The 19,849-nt window shown below is 39.2% G+C and overlaps 1 protein-coding gene across 1 annotated transcript; it reads left to right on the top strand.

The window, feature by feature from the left end:
• The first annotated feature begins 7,304 nt into the window (after positions 1-7,304).
• Positions 7,305-16,381, top strand: LOC130087336 (uncharacterized). The gene is made up of 5 exons (XM_056253610.1): positions 7,305-7,362; positions 13,639-13,802; positions 14,276-14,431; positions 15,123-15,215; positions 16,029-16,381. The coding sequence occupies exons 2-5, from the start codon at positions 13,701-13,703 to the stop codon at positions 16,350-16,352; spliced, it is 675 nt and encodes a 224-aa protein (XP_056109585.1). The 5' UTR covers positions 7,305-7,362; positions 13,639-13,700; the 3' UTR covers positions 16,353-16,381.
• The last annotated feature ends 3,468 nt before the right edge of the window (positions 16,382-19,849 follow it).

Raw genomic sequence — 19,849 nt, forward strand, 5'->3', positions numbered from 1 at the left:
AAACGCATTGTTGAGGTATTTTTTCACTTGCACTGTGGCATCAGCCGTAGTATTGTGTATCATCTGGGTTTAACGGAAATGTCTTGTGTTTCTACTGGTGTTGATGATGATGATGATGTGCCTGATGTTGACATTTGAGGCTCTGAATGAAAATGAAAACAGCAATTAGTAACAAATCCTAAACTGACGGCATATATGAAGTATAAATATCATGAATCAGATTACATAACATTACATAGACTAAAACTGCTCACCAGGAGTTGTGTTTGAACGCATCAGTGAAGCACACTCCAGTGTGATGTGCTTTTCAGCATCCTGGGCTTTGGCAGGATTTTCCAAATGCCACATTTTGTCTATCTATTAATCTGTCTGTCTATATATATTTATATCTATGCATCTATTAATGTGTCACTATATGTACTCTGTCTGTCTCTCAGTCAATGTGTAAATTTAAATGGAAGCCTAAATATAACTAAACAAATCGCACTATAAATGCCACTATATCACCAAAAATCTGCTTTCTCAAAACCAAACTCCTCTCACAAAAACCCACGATGTGAAAATGCGTTGACTTCACTTTTATACTGTGCGATTGTGTGATCTGTTCCCGACCCTGTCAATCAAACCCTGATTCGGCGGACCATGCCACCTGTTGAAACACTCAGAAGCTTCATTTAGCCGTAGTCACGTGACGTGGGTGTTTTCACGCTTCGGATCAGTGTTTCGAAACATCTGCGCTTCGGGATCTCGCAAAGCTTCGGAACGTCTGTTTCGCGTCAGCCATCCTTAGTAATATGTTGACATGTCGCTGAATGTTTCAATGTCCGCTAAAAAAGGCTGTTTTATGTATATGTGGACATATGTACGCAGTAGCTGTATTTTCGCGCCTGGTAACGTCAGCTGTTGCTATCAAGGCCACGTCGGACAGAGTTTTATTTGGAGCTCCTTGAACATTTTTGGAAAGTCTAATTGTTTGGAAATGTATGATATTGTGTAAAATGTGAAAAGCTAATGTTAAAAACAAATGTTAAATTTTAAAAGTGGTAAAAAGTTTTAGTTGGAAATGGAAAATGCATTTAGGAACTATAAAAGTGGTAACATAAGCTATGTTGTATATGTAAGTGTTAACATAAGCTGTGTAGGGACCCTTAAAATAAATATGCCTTTTTGTTTTGAAGTATTTTTAAAACATTGAAATTTGTGCTTTTTATTTTTTGTTTATGTAACCAGGTCAAACGTTACCAAACCAATTACTGTACTGGTTAACTAATACTCTCTAGGATAAGGGAAGTTACACTATAGACTGTTTCAGGGTTTTCTCACTCATTGACGGAATAATACGCTAGCCCTTTAAGAAACGTGATGTGTGACATTCTGGAAGTGTCGCGAGAGTCGCCTGTGAACAGCGCGTGGTCACACAACGTGATTTAAAGTGTGGCTCATGCGGTGGAGTGTCGAGGCCATAGATATCCATAATAAAGGCTAGATGTCTTAAGGCGGAGTCTCTATCGTCATCACCGGCGGCCATCTTGTCACAGGCTAGCTTTCTGGTGGGCTCTGTGGTACCTGATGTAAGATGAGTGATCAGCACGAACACAAATACTCTTATTTCGTTGAAATCTTGACGGATTTACAAACGGTTTGGTTTCTTACAAACGTTATCAACGTGGCTATAATTCTGGATGATTATTTATTTATACACTTATTATTCATAAGTGTGCAGTGTCATAACTACATCTCTGACGTTTATAACAAACCAAACCGTTTGAAAATCGGTAGAAAACTGAGCAAGTTATGGTTATTTAAAAAGTACATGCACCCATTAAAACACAATGTGACGAGTGAGCGAGCTGCCTGTGACAAGATGGCCGCCAGGTGCGGACGTTGACCTCCATTGGACAGCAGCGCGGACGAGACATCTAGCCTTTATTATGGATATCTATGGTCGAGGCCATAGACTCCGTGTTACTGTTAAAATAACGGAAAATATGCACATAGTGACTTGGAAGTCTCTCTTAGTGTGTCGTGAGGGTTGTGTATTGTGCTGAGGGAACTTTTAACTTCTGTCGAGATGCATATCTATGTGGAGAAATCCGATCGACAAGTGCATAAATAATTTTTTTTTAAAGAAAAACCCGACCCGAGACAGACCCGATAAAATTAGACCCGAGTCCGACCTGACCTGACGCCATTTCTTTTAGAACCCGACTGGACCCGAACGTAAACGGCATTTACATTGTGCACAGCCTGCAGCCCTGCGTTTCTCAAAAATGCACTTAACATAGACGAGCAAGTGTAAGCGCGCTGAAGTGCTAAAATGTCAATCACACATCACTGTAACCCATTACGTCCTATAAAACTTGGTATAATGTTATTTACCGGACCATACGATGATTAGAACCACCACAGGGTAAAATTTACCGATGGCTGTTTTTCAAATGTAGCCTATAACAGATTTTCAATCAAATTCTCTCAGTCATTGACTTGTGTTATTCAATCCCGTTGTTTAGATAAAACCAGATTAAAAACAGGGCATTAGAACCGCCATAGCAGGTCAAATTTACCATGTAGGCATGTCTTTATTTTCGCAACTTTTCTTTATTTGAGCAACGTGTCTGCTTACTGTAAACAGTCACACAACGCACGTACAAAATAAGATGTTTTAGCTACTCACAAATGTTCAAAATTTGTTTTGCAATTTTTATCGTTTATTGTTTGCTGGTTGCTATATTTATTCAAGTCTGCCCGTTTCCTGAAGAAAATTCCGATATGTAGCCTAATGAATAAAAACATTTTCTCATTACCACAAGTTTATTGGGGTTGTTCTCTTATTCAAATTATAAATTATACAACTAAGCAAATTAATAATTTATTAGGTGAAACTGTGCGCTTTAATTTGTCGTTGCATCTTTATATCCTATGCAGTGCGGTGGATTATTATTGCTCATTATTGTCTATTTAGGGTATTTTAATCATTTAAATTATATTTTTCAAAATATTAGAGGTAATTATCTAAATAATTGAATATAATTTTTAGCCTATATTTAGCTTTTCTTAAGGGATATTCACCAATCAAGCGGTGCTTTTTTTTACATCAATCATTAGTTTATTATTTCATCTTAGAATGAACAGGGGTAATTTACTTTAATAAATCAATAAATAACTTTAAACATTTGATGATAAAATATTATGAAGCCACATTTCTGTCAACACAAAATCTTTGTGATCATCATATAATGCAAACAAATAGCCTCCACCACAATGCATGCAAAACAGACACGCATCTTCCAAAAATCTTCTCTTTTTTTTTTTTACATCATAGACCTATGGTCGCACTATATACATTTCATCGCAGAGTAATAAAAAGTTGGCCAGAACATTTTAAAATAACAATCCGAAGCCTAACTATTAGGCAAACCATTATGTTTTAAACTTGAACTTTTAAAACCAAAGCATCAAAAATAATATTGCCTCGATTGACAGGAATATTACCGCAGAACAGAACAGAGATAACCCTATTTAACATGCTGGTTTATCCTATATAGGTTTCGAAATAAAGTCAGTTAAATGTTACAGTGTACAGTTCTCATCTCAGCCTACTTGTCGTTGCTGTTCAGGAAGAGCAAAGCATTGACACTTGCTGTACCAAGAGAGGTACGTCGGTTCTCCAGAGCGCACCCAGACACACTGAAAGCACACTCACAACTAACGCTGGATGCTGGAACGCACAGAATCTTCCGTGCAAGAGTTGCCATCTTTGGGAAGAGGTGTTCTGTGTTTTTCCATACACCTAAAATGTCTCTGTCACTATCGTGCATAACCATTTTTTTATTCAATTAGGTATTCAACTCATCCACTGCCATGTCTTGGTCATCCACATCCTCCCACTGGCTGAACTTTGCAGACGGACCAGCAACTGCAGCACATTCTGTGGCTGCGATAGTAATATTTGGAACTGGAGGGTCCGTGTCTGTTGGGCTGGGAATGCTGTCCAACTCGCTCCGGGCACTTTGGTATATTTCGTCTCTCTCCTCGTTTGTGAACATGCGTAGCTGCTTAAACTTAGGCCACAAAAGCACTGCAAGCTTTACTTGTCGGTCGAGTAGTATTCGTTCACTCAGAAGATCTTTGGCTCTGCGTTTTAGAATCTCGAGTGCTTTAGGGTCGGTCGGTGTAACTACGCAGTGCTCAAGTAGTGTAGATTTCCATAAAGCCAGCAGATGGATTGTAGGATAGTTCGACGCGCTCAGTTCATCGCTTGCTGTTTTGAATGGGGTCAAAAATGTAATTAGCATTTGGAGAACATCTTTTGAGATGTGACTCATTTTGTGTATTTCCCCTCTTGTCATAAGAAGTCTTTGCACATCATCGAAAGAACCGAGTACCGATTCAACCATTGTGAGCTTAGTGTTCCAGCGAGTATCACATTCCTGTTTGAGGGTGCGTGTCAGGTGGAGCTGCAAACCAGAATGCTGAAAATATGTCGTCAGTGACTTACACTGATTAATACATTCTCTCACGGGCTGTAACGAATCTTCCTCCTCCTGTTTCAATTCCCTTCTTGAAAGTGTGTGTTGAGAACGTGCGCATTACAGCTTCTGTGTTTCCAGCTGTTGAGAGCAGCCTTTATATTAGCGCCTTGATCGCTAACAAACACAAGTTTGTCTATTTCAGCCTGTGATAGTCCGAAGTCATGCAACTGTTTCAACAGTTCCGTTTTTATGTTTGCGGCCGTTTTTGAGTCAAATGGGAAAGCACTGGGGCATATTACCCGGCTCTGAAACATCCAGTCTTCATCTATGAAGTGGAGAGTGATGCATGTGTAGCTGACCTTTCTAAAATCATCAGTCCACATGTCAGTGTATGCTCCACAAGCAAATGCCATAGCAATAGCCTGCTTGACTTTAGGTAAAAGCTCTTGTTTTAAGGCAAGGCACCTCTCCAAAGTGGCACGAGAAACAGTGACTCCCGAGGGAAGAATATCTTTGACATCACAGTGGCCGTGCGTAGCTCCAATCTCGATCAAGCTCTGTGCTAACTGACAAAATGAGCTTGTTTCAAACATTCTGTATGGTCTGAGATCTTTGGCACAGACTCGAATGCAGTTTTCAAGTATTGTCCTTTTATACTGGGCAGGTACCCCACTGCTCTTCCTCACAAACGAATGCATGGAGCTTTGCATCAGTTTTTTGTGCCGACATGATCTCTGGTGCTTCAGCAAATGGGACGTTCCTGTTTTAGCTGAATCAAATCTTAATATGGTATTGCAGTCAACGCATTTAACTGCACCAGTCTTTTTTCCTTCCTTTTCAACAATGATCACAAAAGTTGCCCACACCAATGATGACCCTGGATGTTTCTGTTCTATATATTCATTTTCCCTCACCTTTTTCGCAATGTCTGTTATCGCCTCCATGCTTTTCTGACAGTGTCGCGTATTTTTAAAATTGATTGACAGGCCTGGCTTAACGACAATTCAAATACTTGCATTTAGTCAAACATCCATCCACATGATGGCGCACTAGTTCTTCTTGGCAAAGGGAGGGGTTGGTTTATGTGGAGCGAGCAACTGAGTAAATAAATGCAGAGGCAACCGTGCTTATGCTTATAGCCCATTGCACGTAGAAGCGCGGATTCATTCTCTCACTTAGAACGGTGTCATAGAGTTGTTTTAAATACTGCAATTTTGTTAAATGCCCAACATAGTTTATAAGAATTCGGGTCTTCTCGGGTCCGTTTGGAAAAGGCATATTTATTTTAAATTACCCGAGACCCGAGGCCACTAATACCGAACCCGACCCGTGTCCGAGACACTCGTCGGAGTTTTGGACCCGAACCCGCTCGGGTCTCGGGTCGGACCTCGGGTTTTCGGATCCCAGTGGACCCGTGAAGACCTCTACTCTGAAGGCCACTTGAGTGTTTCCAGGCCGAGTGTGAAGCAACAGAGTGAGTGTTGTTGACTAATTAATACTAAAAAAGTGTTTATTGCTTATACATATGTGTTTATGGCAATTAGTAGATTGTTACATTTATTCTGGTGTATAAATGTTAATTCACTGTGATTGAGATTGAGTGAATACTAGCCAGTGTATGTTTGGAATGTATCAATGTTACTGGGAAATGTGACTTCTAATTTTATTTTTATGCATGCTTTATGTAACATAAGCAGCTTTATTTGATATTCTGTGTTGACAAATCTTGTAATAATCTGTGTGTTTTTCAGAATACGAATCCACTATCATTGTCTATGTTAATTAGATTCCTGTAATTGATTTGTTAATGTGGTGACTGAGAACAGAAAGACAAGAGAGACTAGAGTTGATAACAAAACATCTTTATTGATTCCAACCAATGTAACAAGCTTTCCTGTCTAGTATCATAAAGATTTGCATAGTTAACGCTGCGCTGTTCCAAGTGCAGTCTGGAATAAACGATCCCACAAATAATTTAAATCCCTGTGTCCGGTTTTGTCACTAAAACTCACACCGGGCTACATTTATTTCAATGTGAAACAACTACATGTTTCTGTTTTATATCCAATAGGATAGTGTTGAATATAAATGTACTGTTGGCCAGTGACTGTTGAGCATTATTAGTTTGCGTCATAACGTGAGTTACGTGAAGGGGGAGGAGCATCGCACATGGCATGAGAAGACGGGAGGCAAATTTGACTGCTTGGTTTAGAAGTGTGTCATTTTGGAGACCTCATTATATTCTATGTGATACATGGGCGTAGGTTTGGTCTCAGCTTTGGTGGGGACATCCCATCTGACCTGACCACCCCCCCCCCCCCCCCCCCCCCCCCCCCCATTTTTGTATAATCTCAAAAATGCACTCTCAAAAAATAAAAACCTGAGACTGTAATGCTGAACAACCAAACATTTTATTTAACATAAATTATTATGTATCTTCTAATCTATATCAAATTCTATTGATATATTCTATCCTTAAAAAAAAGCAAGTTTAACCATCCTACCAGATATTGTTATTTGGATATTATCAAACAAATAATGATTCATTATATTTGAATAACCAACAGTGCACTCTTAGAAATGAAGCATGGGTGTAGTTTAATTTAAATACTAGTTTTATGGTAAAATTACTAAAAGTATTATGTTTATACAGTAAAAATAAGCAAGTTTCATAGCATTAAATTAATAGTATAATATTTCAAGTCTACAAAATGTCACAGATTTAAACCAACGTAACCAGATTATTTTAAACCTACTAGCGGTTGAAGATTGTCCCAAAGCGCTTTCCGTACTTGCAATCTCGCACATGATGCACGACTCCGAGACGATAATAGCATTTCCATCTGTCCTTGGGCAACTTTTGAATCCGTTATCATCCATAAATGACTTGGTAAGTAGAACGTTTTTTTTAGTAATATATTTTACAATTGTACATTTGTGACAACAGATTAGCCGTAATCACGGCGCTTAGCCGTAAACTTTGTTGATACTTTAAAACGATTTCTTGTTAGCTTAATTTACACAGAATTAGCCTGTATCCTTGTCATAGTTAGTGTTCGAAGTGGTCCTTAAATTTCCGAAATATTGAGAATTCTGTGTAGTTATTTTAGTTTAGTTGTAATTTAGCCTTAAACATTGTACTTTATTTTTTTTAATTGACATTTAACATTAGCCTAACAGAACACATGGCATAGCCATGTTCTTTTTTAGTTCCAGTAGGCTACAGTATTAAACTAATATTGTTTTGATGTTTTTTTAAGCTCTTTTTTAAATTAGTTCTGCTGTCTGTCTGTTATGCCTGGTTCAGATTACAAGATTTTTTTGTCTGTTACGATATAGTCACGGTGTCAGAGTACACGATTTTGTGAGCCAAAATAACAAACAAAACAGGGGCTTCCTAAAGTTTAAACCCAGTTAAATTCCCTAACAAAAAAAAAAAGGAATAAAAATGAAATACAGTTATCTTACCTCTCTCCCTGACTAACGGAATATAAGCAGGAGAAAAGTTCAGAAGTGGATAATCAAAAAAAAATTGGCACCTGCCTCCCTTCACGGTTTAACTTTTTAAACCAGGGGTGGGGAACGTTGATCCTGGAGGGCCACTGTCCTAGAGTTTAGCTCCAACCCTGAAAAAAAACACTCACCTGCCTGTTACTTTAGCAATCCTGAAGACCTTGATTAGCTTCAGGTGTGTTTAATTAGGGTTGGAGCTAAACTCTGCAGGACAATGGCCCTCCAGGATCAACGTTCCCCACCCCTGCTTTAAACTCACACATTGTCACTGTACTCAGACAACAGATTTCACAGATAAGTTACAACTGCAGTTAACACCAATGTGTCTGGGATAGCTGAAGAGCTGAACACAGTTTCTTTGCTGCTTTATACACGCTCCTACTAATTAGCATCAGCTGTGGATGGTTTGGAGTGCTGCATGGCGGAGAGAGAGAGAAGGAGGGGGAAAAAACATCACCAGCACAACATGCACACTAGGCTAAATATTAAGTCATGGCACGTAACACACACTCACTGTCGCTCGCTCACACACTCACTGTCACTCGCGCACACACACACACACACACACACTCACTGTCGCTCGCTCACTCACGCACACGCTCACTGTCACTCGCGCACACACACTTGATCACTCGCGCGCGCGCACACACACACACACACACACACACACTGTCGCTAACTCGCGCGCACACACACTCACTGTCGCTCGCTCACTCACACACACGCTCACTGTCACTCGCGCACACACACTTGCTCACTCCCGCGCACACACAAGCACTGGCGCGCACACTCACTATCGCTCACTCACTAACTCGCGCACACACACTCACTGTCGCTCGCTCACTCACGCACACACGCTCACTGTCACTCGCACACACGCTCACACACTCACTTTCGCTCGCTCACTCACGCACACACGCACTGGCACACACACTCGGTGTCGCTCGCTCACTCACACACACACGCTCACTGTCACTCACGCACACACACTTGCTCACTCCCGCGCACACACACGCACTGGCGTGCACACACACACTCACTATCGCTCACTCACTAACTCGCGCACACACACTCACTGTCGCACATACACTTGCTCACTCACGCGCGCACACACACTCACTGTCGCTCACTCACTCACTCGCGCGCACACACACTCTGTCGCTCGCTCACGCACACACACGCACACTCACTGTCGCTCGCTCACTCACACAAGCTCACTCACTCGCGTGCACACGCACACAAAACCAACACATGTCGCTCGCTCACTCGCGCGCACACACACGCTCACTCACTCGCGCACACTCACACGCACTGGCACACACACTATTATGGTCTTTAACCACTGTCGCTCACTCACTCATTCGCGCGCACACACACTTACTGTCACTCACGCACATACACACGCTCACACTTTCGCTCACACTCACTGTCACTCACTCGCACGCGCACACACACGCTTGCATGCATACACACGCTCGCTCACTCACTCACTTACACACACGCTCACTCACACACACACACCCTCGCTCACTCACTCGCGCACACACACACACGCTCACTCGCATACTCTCGCTCACTCACTCACTCTTGACAGAACCCGTCATGGATGACCAATTTTTTTTTATTTTTGGCATGATGTCATGAAGTATGTAGGTTGTCGCCCACTATGACACACTATACAAGATGAAACGATCGAATCTTGCGTCCCAACGCCCATTGTTGTTTACCACTACATCCTACCTCAAACGGATCGTGCTAAAATAGTGTAATCTGAACCAGGCATTAAGGCGGGCATACACTGCGCCCATCATGAGATGAGCCAGTGGCTCAAATATAATTGATATAGATTTGGAAGGGACTCTGTATCATTAACACTTTCATGTCTTTTTTTTTAGGCTCTGAATGTGGAGGTGCAAACAGTGTTCTGAAAGTAAATCTACAAGGTACCAATTACTAAAACACTATAAATTAATCCATGGCAATTATGGTCTAGGACACTCCAGATATCCATGCACATACTATGAATGCCCATGCTCATTCAAAACATGGAATGCACTTAAAACTCATTTGAGTCGATCTCATGTTGATGTTTTACATTTAAGGACTACAGAACAAGTAATATTGACATGCCCTTTGTGTCCAGGAAGTGAAATAGCATCTAGTACAGAGTACTTTTCTCATGTAAACAACCATCTGAGGAGTTATGAAACAGTAACTTGTATGTTTGAAAATTGTTGTTTTCAAACCAATATATATGCTACTTTCAAATCCCATAAGAATAGGAAGCATGCACATTGCACTATAAAAGACTTTAAAGTTGGACTATTGAAAGGATGTGATACAAATGATGAGCTTCAACTATCTGAAAATCATTCAACTGCTGAAATTGCTTCTGATTTAGATTGTGACAATTTGATTGAAGCTGAGGCCGAAAATGAGAACTTGCAAGACACAATAATTAAAAAATTGGCATCAGTCCTTCTGAAATTAGAGACTTTGTCACATGTACCAAGCTCTACAATTGATGAGTTACTGGAAGAGTTGCATTTCATTTTTACATCTGCTGCAGTGCCTGTATCACACAGTACAGCTTTTGACATTTTCAATAAGCATAACCTTCAGGTTAATCAGTTAATAATTAATGAACTCATCTTAGCCATTTCTACCAATAATCCTTTGGTAATAGCTATAGCTAAGGGTGGTCCATTAGCCTCAGCCTTCAAACGTAAACAGTTCTATAAGGAAAACTTTAAGGTTGTGGAACCTGTTGAGTATGTACTAGAGGCAAGGTCCAACAAAACCTTTCAGTACGTTCCCTTACTGAGTTCTCTACAGCAGCTACTTGGACGTAAAGATATAGTTGATAAGCTTCTTGATAATCATGCAGTTTCTTCTGCAAATGTAAACCAGTATGCGTCTTTTCAGGACGGTGAGTACCACAAAAACAACCCTTTCTTTTCAGGTGAGGATTTAAGGATTTCCTTATGTTTGTACATCGATGACTTTGAGATTTGTAATCCGTTGGGAACTTCACGCAAAAAACACAAACTGTGTGCAGTCTACTGGATTTTAGGTAACTTGCCTCCTGGTAGCAGCTCAGTCCTGTCCTCAATCTACTTAGCATTGTTGTGCAAAAGTGATCATGTTAAAGCTTATGGCTACAAACAAATACTTGAGCCTCTATTGCATGATATAGTGACTTTGGAGCAGCAGGGGCTGTTTATTCCACAACTTGGGTCATTTATCAAGGGCACAGTACAATGCGTTGTTGCAGATAATCTGGGGGCTCATGGGCTAGCTGGATTTGTCGAGAGTTTTTCGGGAAAATATTTCTGTCGGTTTTGTACAGCTCAGCATTGTGAAATTCAGGTGAAAGAAGTGAAATCAGGGGTATTTGAGCGTAGAACCAAGGAAGTCCATCAGCTTCACGTAAAGACGGCTCAAGAAAAAGGGGAAAGCTGCTTTGGTGTAAAAACTCCTTGTGTTTTAACCGACAGTCTGTCTCACTTTAATGTGACAAGTGGTTACCCCCCAGATATTGTCCACGATCTGTTTGAGGGCATAGTTCCAGTAGAACTAGCACGGTGCATTAATGTGCTTTTATCTAAGAAGTTCTTCACTCTTGAACACCTTAATAATCGTATCCTTTCTTTTCCATACAAAGAGGGGGATAAAACAAACCGCCCTCATTTGCTACCTAAAACTTTAAAAAAAAAAAGCACATTGGGTGGCAATGCCCACGAAAACTGGTGTCTTCTTCGATTACTTCCTTTTATCATTGGTAAACTTGTTCCCAGTGATGAACCTGCTTGGCAGGTGATTTTGGATTTAAAGGATATTGCTGAATTGGTTGTTGCCCCTGTTCATTGTCTAGAATCGATTGCATATTTGGAGTGCAAAATCTCAGAGCATCGAGAACGTTATCAGGAACTCTTTCCTGAACAGAAGTTGTTGCCTAAACATCATTTTCTGGAACACTATCCAGAAATGATTAAATGTTTTGGTCCCCTCGTGTCATTATGGACTATGCGGTTCGAGGCCAAACACAGCTTTTTTAAGCAAGTTGCTAGGCATTTAAATAACTTCAGGAACATAACTCTGTCATTAGCTACCAAGCATCAGTTAATGGTTTCCTATAATATGCTTTGTCCTGACAATGAAAAGCCTTCCTTGGATGTTGCGAAAGTTTCAAAAGTCCCCATTGAGGTCCTTAATGAGGATGTATTGAACACAATTACCCAAACATACCCTGACATCACTGATGTAAACCTTGCCCAAAGTGTCACTGTTAATGGCATAATCTACAAAAAAGGTATGATAGTTGTGCATGGATCATGTGGGGGTCTTCCAGAATTCTCTGAAATAATTCAGCTGTGCATTATAAAAGAGGATTTGATTTTCATTGTTAAAAAACTTATCTCATGGTACAGAGAGCACTATCGAGCTTATGAGTTGCATCCAACAAGAGAGCTTGCAGCTGTTGGTTTGAAGGAGCTTGCTGACCAGTATCCTTTGGCTGACTACAAAGTTGGATCCATACGAATGGTGACTTTAAAAAGATTTGTACATGTGACAGGTAAAAATTTTATGTGGAGGCTTTACTTTTCTAATTTATTGGTTAATCAGATAATGTTGTGTAGCAAAAGTGTGCTCAAATTCATAATACAAAAACTAATTACATTTTATTATTATATAGGGCTATCATAAAAATATATGTATGTTAATCGGAGGGGGGAAAGGAGGTATATAGGCCTTTTGAGACACAAAGTGAATTATTCTTAAAGAAACTTTCCTTTTGTTTTGCAGAATGAATACAAGATGTCTGCAACTCTGAGAATCATATTTGGAGTAGACAACGCATCAAAATTAATTCTCCCCAATGGAATACCCAATTCCATAGAGGACCTTAAAGGAGAGATTGGAAGACACTTCGGCCTGTCTGGAAATTTCAGGCTGCAGTATAGAGACATTGATTTCGACAATGAGTTTATGAACTTAACGGACACTTCAGAAATCAAAGACAAGAGCACAGTTAAAGTTATTAACTTGCCAGATGAGACAATCACACTCACACTCACTACTGTTCCGCAAGGGGAAGATGATTTTTTGCTGTCCTCAGCATCAGACACAGACATACTTTCCTCCGCTGAATCTACATCTTCAGGCACTTCCCTTAGGTCACTGCCATGGCCCACAAACTTTGAAATACCTCAGTTCAGTTATGAGGTACAGATTCAGTTAGAAAAGGCAAAACAAGCCTTCTGCAGCAGTGGAACTCTTCTTACAACAAGTAACAAACTTAGGTCCGATATACTAGATGGTTTGGCATCAGAAATCATCAAATACAAAGTTTATCCTTCTAGTACAGAGCTTGATGATGTGGCTCAGGCTCTCATAACAAAGTATCCCTTTTTAAGGGAGAAAGGATCTGTCACTGGCTTTTATGGATGGAAAATTAGTTTGAAGTACAAAATGGCAAACTACCGCACCAGACTAAGGAGCATTGGCTGCCCCGAGTTGAGCATCAACGCTGTAAAAGAAAAGCGAGGTGCCATGAGTCATGGACCTAACCAGGTAAAGAAGCCACGGAAAGCAGAAGTCAACTATTGTCCTGATTACCCTGCAGGTGAAACTAAAGAGAGCCTTGAGGAAGAAAGGAAAGCACTTATATTGGAGGTGAAAAAGAAGAACAACCAACAGCTAATCAAAAGTAAAATGGAAAGAACCTTTGCCTATAGAAGACAGGAAGTCGTTAAAGATATGCCCTTCATAGCAGAGTTCAAAAACAGATGGCCAGCCCTGTTTTCTGAGAGCCAGGTAAAGTATTACTCATCATCTGTATTTAATTTAAATAAGTGGAATTAATGTCTAAATAATGTATTGGGGTAGAAAACAAATGAGTAATATTTAATTCACAAAGGTTTGGAGGCAATGTGGTAAGAATCCATGCATGTGGTTGTTCTAATCTATATTACAATGCACATTACACATACATCCATATAAAATGGTTACAGATACATTGAACCACCAACTAAAAACATTTAGCCAAAAGCAAACTTATGTTCCCTCTACACCAGGGGTGTCAAACTCAAGTTACAGAGAGGGCCAAAATTAAGAACTGGTACTGTAGTGCTGTCTCAATATTATTATTAAGGGCACGCCAGCTCCACTATCGAGGCTAACTGGATATAATTGTACCACGGCCAGATGTAGCCCACAGAGTTTGTGTTTGACATATTTTGTTTTAACTTAAAAGACTCGTAGTGAATTTGTGTTTTAATACGTTTCAGGTAAATGCAGAATTCACCCTCATCACCACAGTCCCCCTGTTCTCAACCTTTATGTCCCAACTGGATCATTACTCCAGCCAGCTATTGAGGGTATTCAAAAAGAAGGGGGGAACAGCAAGACGTGATATCGACATAATCCTTGCAGAAATGGACAAGGTACGTGTTTTAGGTGTATTTTGGGCTCTGGCCCCTGGGGGTTTAACATTTACTCTAAACATAATTATGCTTTTTTGTATTATGGTCTTTAACCTTTCTATGGAAAGATAAATTATTTGCAAATACCATGATCCAACTGACAATATTTGCAAATACCATCATACAACATTCTATGATTTGTACAAATAGATGTATTTCTGTAAATATTTTTAATTTATAAAAAGGATGCTTTATATTCTGTGCAAATTATCATGAAATGTCAGTTGTACATCTGCAATTCTGCTTGTGAAATGTTGAATCTGCTTTTCTGAATTGCCTGATGCAATTGTTCATTCGTCCATTCAATAATGTATACTTTAGTTCAAACTGAACAATACTGCCTCCTTCAATGTGTCAATTGTATAAGCTTGAGAAACACTTGAGCTATTTGTGTAAATTGTGGCTCGCTAAACAGTGAAATTATTTTCTCAAAATGATGTCCTTAAAAGGAATGAGTGTGGATATCAGGCAGTTGACTAATGCAGATTCAACACCACAAGCTGAACTACAGATTTACAACTGACATTTCATGAAAATTGCACAAATCAGTTAATTAAAAGCTTGGTAGAATAAGGTCATAATAGATTTGTCAATGTGATAATGGCAGTTTCCTCAATTAAATTGTTCAAAATCAGTTGTTGGTTTCCCACAGAATCCCAGTGTTGAAGTACGACGGACATGCATCCTAAAGGCGTTGTGCGTCTACTTAAATGAAAAGCCTGACAGCCTTATTAAGGAGTACTGGGTAAGTTGCATTCTTTCTGGAGTACCCCCAACACTGCATGTTTTCTTTGTCTCCCTAATCAAACACACCTGATTCAACTCATCAGCTCATTATGACAGGTTTGGGAACCAATGGTGTAGGCTAAGAACATGCATGTTATGCTATATAAACATAATGGACAACAATTTCTACATTAGTATATAAAATTTTGTAAAGTTAAGCCAAAAAAAAAAAACAAAAAAAAAAAACCTCTCTCGTCTCAGTGCGTGCGCTCAATCACTCGCGGCGACACTTTGATAGCCCTGTTCATTCATTAGGATCCAAACAGAGATGAAGTTAGAAGCGACCAAACACCTCCACGTTTTCCCTATTTAAATACAGTTACACGAGTAGTTACACGACCAAGTATAGAGACACAAAATCATCACTCCGATGATATTACTGCGCCGAGTCGAAGTGCTCCCAAGTCCTATTCCGCCATACATTATAGTTATCCATTTTACCCGCTTAGAAAAGCGCCACGTTTTATTTTGTGTCTCCATACTTGGTCGTGTAACTGTATTTAAATAGGGAAAACGTGGAGGTGTTTGGTCGCTTCTAACTTCATCTCTGTTTGGATCTTAATGAATGAATTGGGCTATCAAAGTGTCGCTGCGCGCCAGAGCGATTGAGTGCACGCACTGAGACGAGAGAGGTATATATCAACTCGTCTTAATTAAGGGAATAACATAGTTTAATATGAAAAAAACGGTGGAGTGTTCTTTTAACATCTTTTTGGTTTGTTACTAGTGTCATAGATGCATAATTAATAATGGGTGTCTTTGTTTGTCATAGGCTATTGAGGATATTGGTATTGAGGCAATGACGGAAATGGAGAGACTGGCTTTGGGTCTCTACATTGTTCGACATGATGGAGCAGATGCTACAGATCCACCTGAGGATGTTGGCGTCGTCATTGAAGGCTGTACAGTGCTGCGAGATCTGAGAGAGGTTACAAATGGATGTGCAGTCCTGTTTGGCTTGATCTACTGTTTAAACTTGAGCTATCCCAAGGAGCTGCGATACACTTTCGAATTTTTTCAGAAAGTGTTCATGGAATTGGATGGGAACAAGCTCTCCACTAAAGTGCAGGTCCTCAAAAACAAACTGCATGAGTAAAATCACCTGCACCAGACAAGACTGGACCTGGCGTTGGACTTTTAAAAGTACACTGTGATCAATGAATGTTTGAAATAAGCAGACAAGACTGTAGTTGGTCATCGACTTGCTTGGGGAGGCTCAGTTCTTTGGATTTTGGACTGCTGCTAGACAAAACATCTAGCAATCTAAACACAGAATGTAGACTGGACCTGGCGTTGGACTTTTAAAAGTACACTGTGATCAATGAATGTTTGAAATAAGCAGACAAGACTGTAGTTGGTCATCGACTTGCTTGGGGAGGCTCAGTTCTTTGGATTTTGGACTGCTGCTAGACAAAACATCTAGCAATCTAAACACAGAATGTTGGTTGTGGTAATTGGCATTTAAACTTCACTTATTTTCTGATTTCTAATTAGATCAAAACATTAAATACAACGTACACTGGTTTGTTATTATAATGAAGCCATCTCAAACAATTTAAGGTGAATATTGTTTTTGGTTACATAAACGGCATTTATTAGATTGCTGATTTTCTTTTTCTCCTGTTGATGCAAACGGTAAACCTTTTATTTTTCATAAAAACGTTCTCTAAGTCAGCATGTATGTAAAGTCTGAACTTAGTATGTTCTAACGGTGAAGTGAGAATTTTCTGCAGCATAAATCCTCTTGCTTGTAAACTTCAGTTAATTTAACCTCCTTCCATATAGAAAACAATAAGGATTTGCCTCTTTTGTTTTTATTTCGGCAGGCAACACCTGTTAGACATTCTTGATGTCAAAGTTCAGATTTATTTTTGGGACTATAAAGCTATAATGGGATTGAACATTATCGGATGGTGAAAGATTCACAGACAAGTTTTATATTTTAGAATTTTTATTTATATTGCTCTATTAGAATTTTTTTTTTTTTTTTTTTTTTTTTGGAATTCATCCATTTGATGGGAATTTAAACGTGAATTGCTTAAAGGAGAACTCCGGTCAATTTTAACATTGAGCTCATTTTTTTGTACATTTGGAGTGCTGTCAGTACAGACAAAAACGACAAAAATCGGTGTTACCTACACCGTGTTATCCTCTTTTTAAAATTCGCACCCTGTTGACTTCAATGGGGCAAGTTCTAAACCTGCTATTAGCCTCTTAACATCCTTGATTTGTCATTACAAGAGCACAGCCATGTGAGTGGTGTTAAGAGTGACCACGGTGAATCTGACTCCAGTAAATGTGAAAGATATGAATAAAAACGATGTTAATTCAGCCAGCTCACATACCTGTTTTCGTTCGAAGTCCACAGCAGTCGATTGTCGAGTTCACGCGCGCGATCATTAGTTATATTAGTTACCAATGATCACCCGCGCGAACTGCAATCGACTGCTGTGGACTTCGAACGAAAACAGGAAGTAAATACAGGTATTTGAGCTGGCTGAATTAACATCATTTTTATTCATATCTTTCAGATCTACTGCAGTCAGATTGACCGTGGTCACTCTTAATAACACCACTCACATGGCTGTGCTCTTGTAATGACAAATCAAGGATGTTAAGAGGCTAAAAGCAGGTTTAGAACTTGCCCCATTGAAGTCAACAGGGTGCGAATTTTAAAAAGAGGATAACACGGTGTAGGTAACACCGATTTTTGTCATTTTTGTCTGTACTGACAGCACTCCAAATGTACAAAAAAATGAGCTCAATGTTAAAATTGACCGGAGTTCTCCTTTTAAGTTTACTGAGGCCTCAAGGTAAAAAATGTATTTGTTTAAAAATATATTTTGTTCTTGGCAGGAGTTTGGCTCTCCAAATTTCCACTAAAATGGAATGGTTAAATATATTAGGCTACTGCATATACATGATTATTTAGGCTCATTGTGTTTCTGACTGTTTAAAAAAAAAAGGATAAATTACTGTATATCTCATTGTTCCAATGCCAATGATGTATTTTGTGATCAAATTTGATGAGACCGAAAATCTGGCACATAGTGGACATGCAGTGCAACAATCATTTATCCATTTAGTCTGTTAGTCCGAGTTGTCAAATTGTTTTTTTCTTCCTTGAGAAAAGTTTATAGTTAAAGAAGTTTATTAAGCTAAAAAAAAAAAAACTATAAGGATTTGCCTCTATTTTTTTTTATTTCGGCAGGCAATACATGTTAGACATTCTTGCCGTTGTCAAAGTTCAGATTCACTTTTGGGACTAGCTATAATGGGATTGAACATTGTCAGATGGTGAAAGAGATTCACAGACAAGTTTTATATTTTAGGATTTTTATTTGTATTGATCTATTTGCATTTTATACTTGGATTTATGTTGGTGTCTTCAATTTTATTTGTACACTTTGTATTTGTATGTAAGTTTTGCTTACATATTTTTCATAATTGTGTCAGTCATGACAGTCCCAGATATAGTAATGCACATAGAAGGTCAAAATTACTTTGACTAATTATATTTAAAAACCAAAGGTGAATAAAGTTAATTAAAGTGACTTGAGTAGTTGTTGTTTTTTAACAGAGGAGCAACTAAGTTCCAGTCGTTAAGTACAATCAACACAAATGGATTACATTAGCAAAGCTTATTTCTGTTTAATAAATTGAACTTAATCAGGTCATGTTAATTCAAGCTATAGTCATTAAATTCAAGACAATAATTTACATTTATTCAAAATAATTGTGTAATGTACCATTTAATTAACACAGTTATGAACGATTTACTTAAAACATTATGTTAGAATTAATTGTATATTACCTTTTCCATTTAAGCAACTAAGTTTTGTGGGACCGGTTGACATAACTTTATTAATTAAATACAACATTTCATTTCTTAGAGTGTGTTTACTTTTGCCTTTTTAACATTGCCAACATGTTTTTCCAGACATGTGTCTAGCAAATAGGCTACACTCACAAATACATTACATAAACAGAATGTAGAAACGAAAAATGTCTCAGATGATCCACTGTTTATGACTGCAAGATTCTAAGTTAAGGTAGGCTAATTAACATTCAGTGACTTGCTAACGTCTATCATGATAGTGCGACTTCTATGAGTCTATCCGTGCTGCACACCCCTAATTAATGCTCCTAACCTTGAAAGATTGCAGAAGCTAGGTTTAACTGTAACAATATCCTGGGTAACCAGGATCACCAGTTAAAACTATTTTCCACAGTAGAATCTGCATTTGAAAGCATGGTCAGTCACTCACTACTACTGCTAGTTATTTGTGTGGCTAGTTATTTTTGCCTACACTCTGCTTTATGAAAAAGCTTCCTATGTCCCCTTTCTTCTTCTTGGGTGACATAGCTGATCTACAAAGTACAAAAAGGGGCAAAAAAGGGAATATTAAAATGTTTTACCCTGGCCTTTGTATATGGCATGCAGAGAGACAGACAGCCCTGGTAACTTACCGTCGGCGTCGTCACGCGCGCACACACACACAAACACACACACGCACACACCACCCGCTCGCTGTGAGTGCAAGCACAAAAAGTAGTCCCGGCCCGCGCGTGTAGCCTGCCTGTCAGATACCC

This window comes from Rhinichthys klamathensis, unplaced genomic scaffold, assembly GCF_029890125.1.
Source record: "Rhinichthys klamathensis goyatoka isolate OS25496 unplaced genomic scaffold, OSU_Roscu_1.1 h1tg000004l_1, whole genome shotgun sequence".
In the NCBI taxonomy this organism is placed as follows: domain Eukaryota; kingdom Metazoa; phylum Chordata; class Actinopteri; order Cypriniformes; family Leuciscidae; genus Rhinichthys; species Rhinichthys klamathensis.

Excerpts from the sequence above, each read along its gene's own strand:
- LOC130087336 (XM_056253610.1), top strand. The coding sequence starts at position 13,701 with ATGGAAAGAACCTTTGCCTATAGAAGACAGGAAGTCGTTAAAGATATG. Across the intron at positions 14,432-15,122 it reads TCCTTGCAGAAATGGACAAG|AATCCCAGTGTTGAAGTACG; the intron begins GTACGTGTTTTA and ends GGTTTCCCACAG. Across the intron at positions 15,216-16,028 it reads GCCTTATTAAGGAGTACTGG|GCTATTGAGGATATTGGTAT; the intron begins GTAAGTTGCATT and ends TGTTTGTCATAG.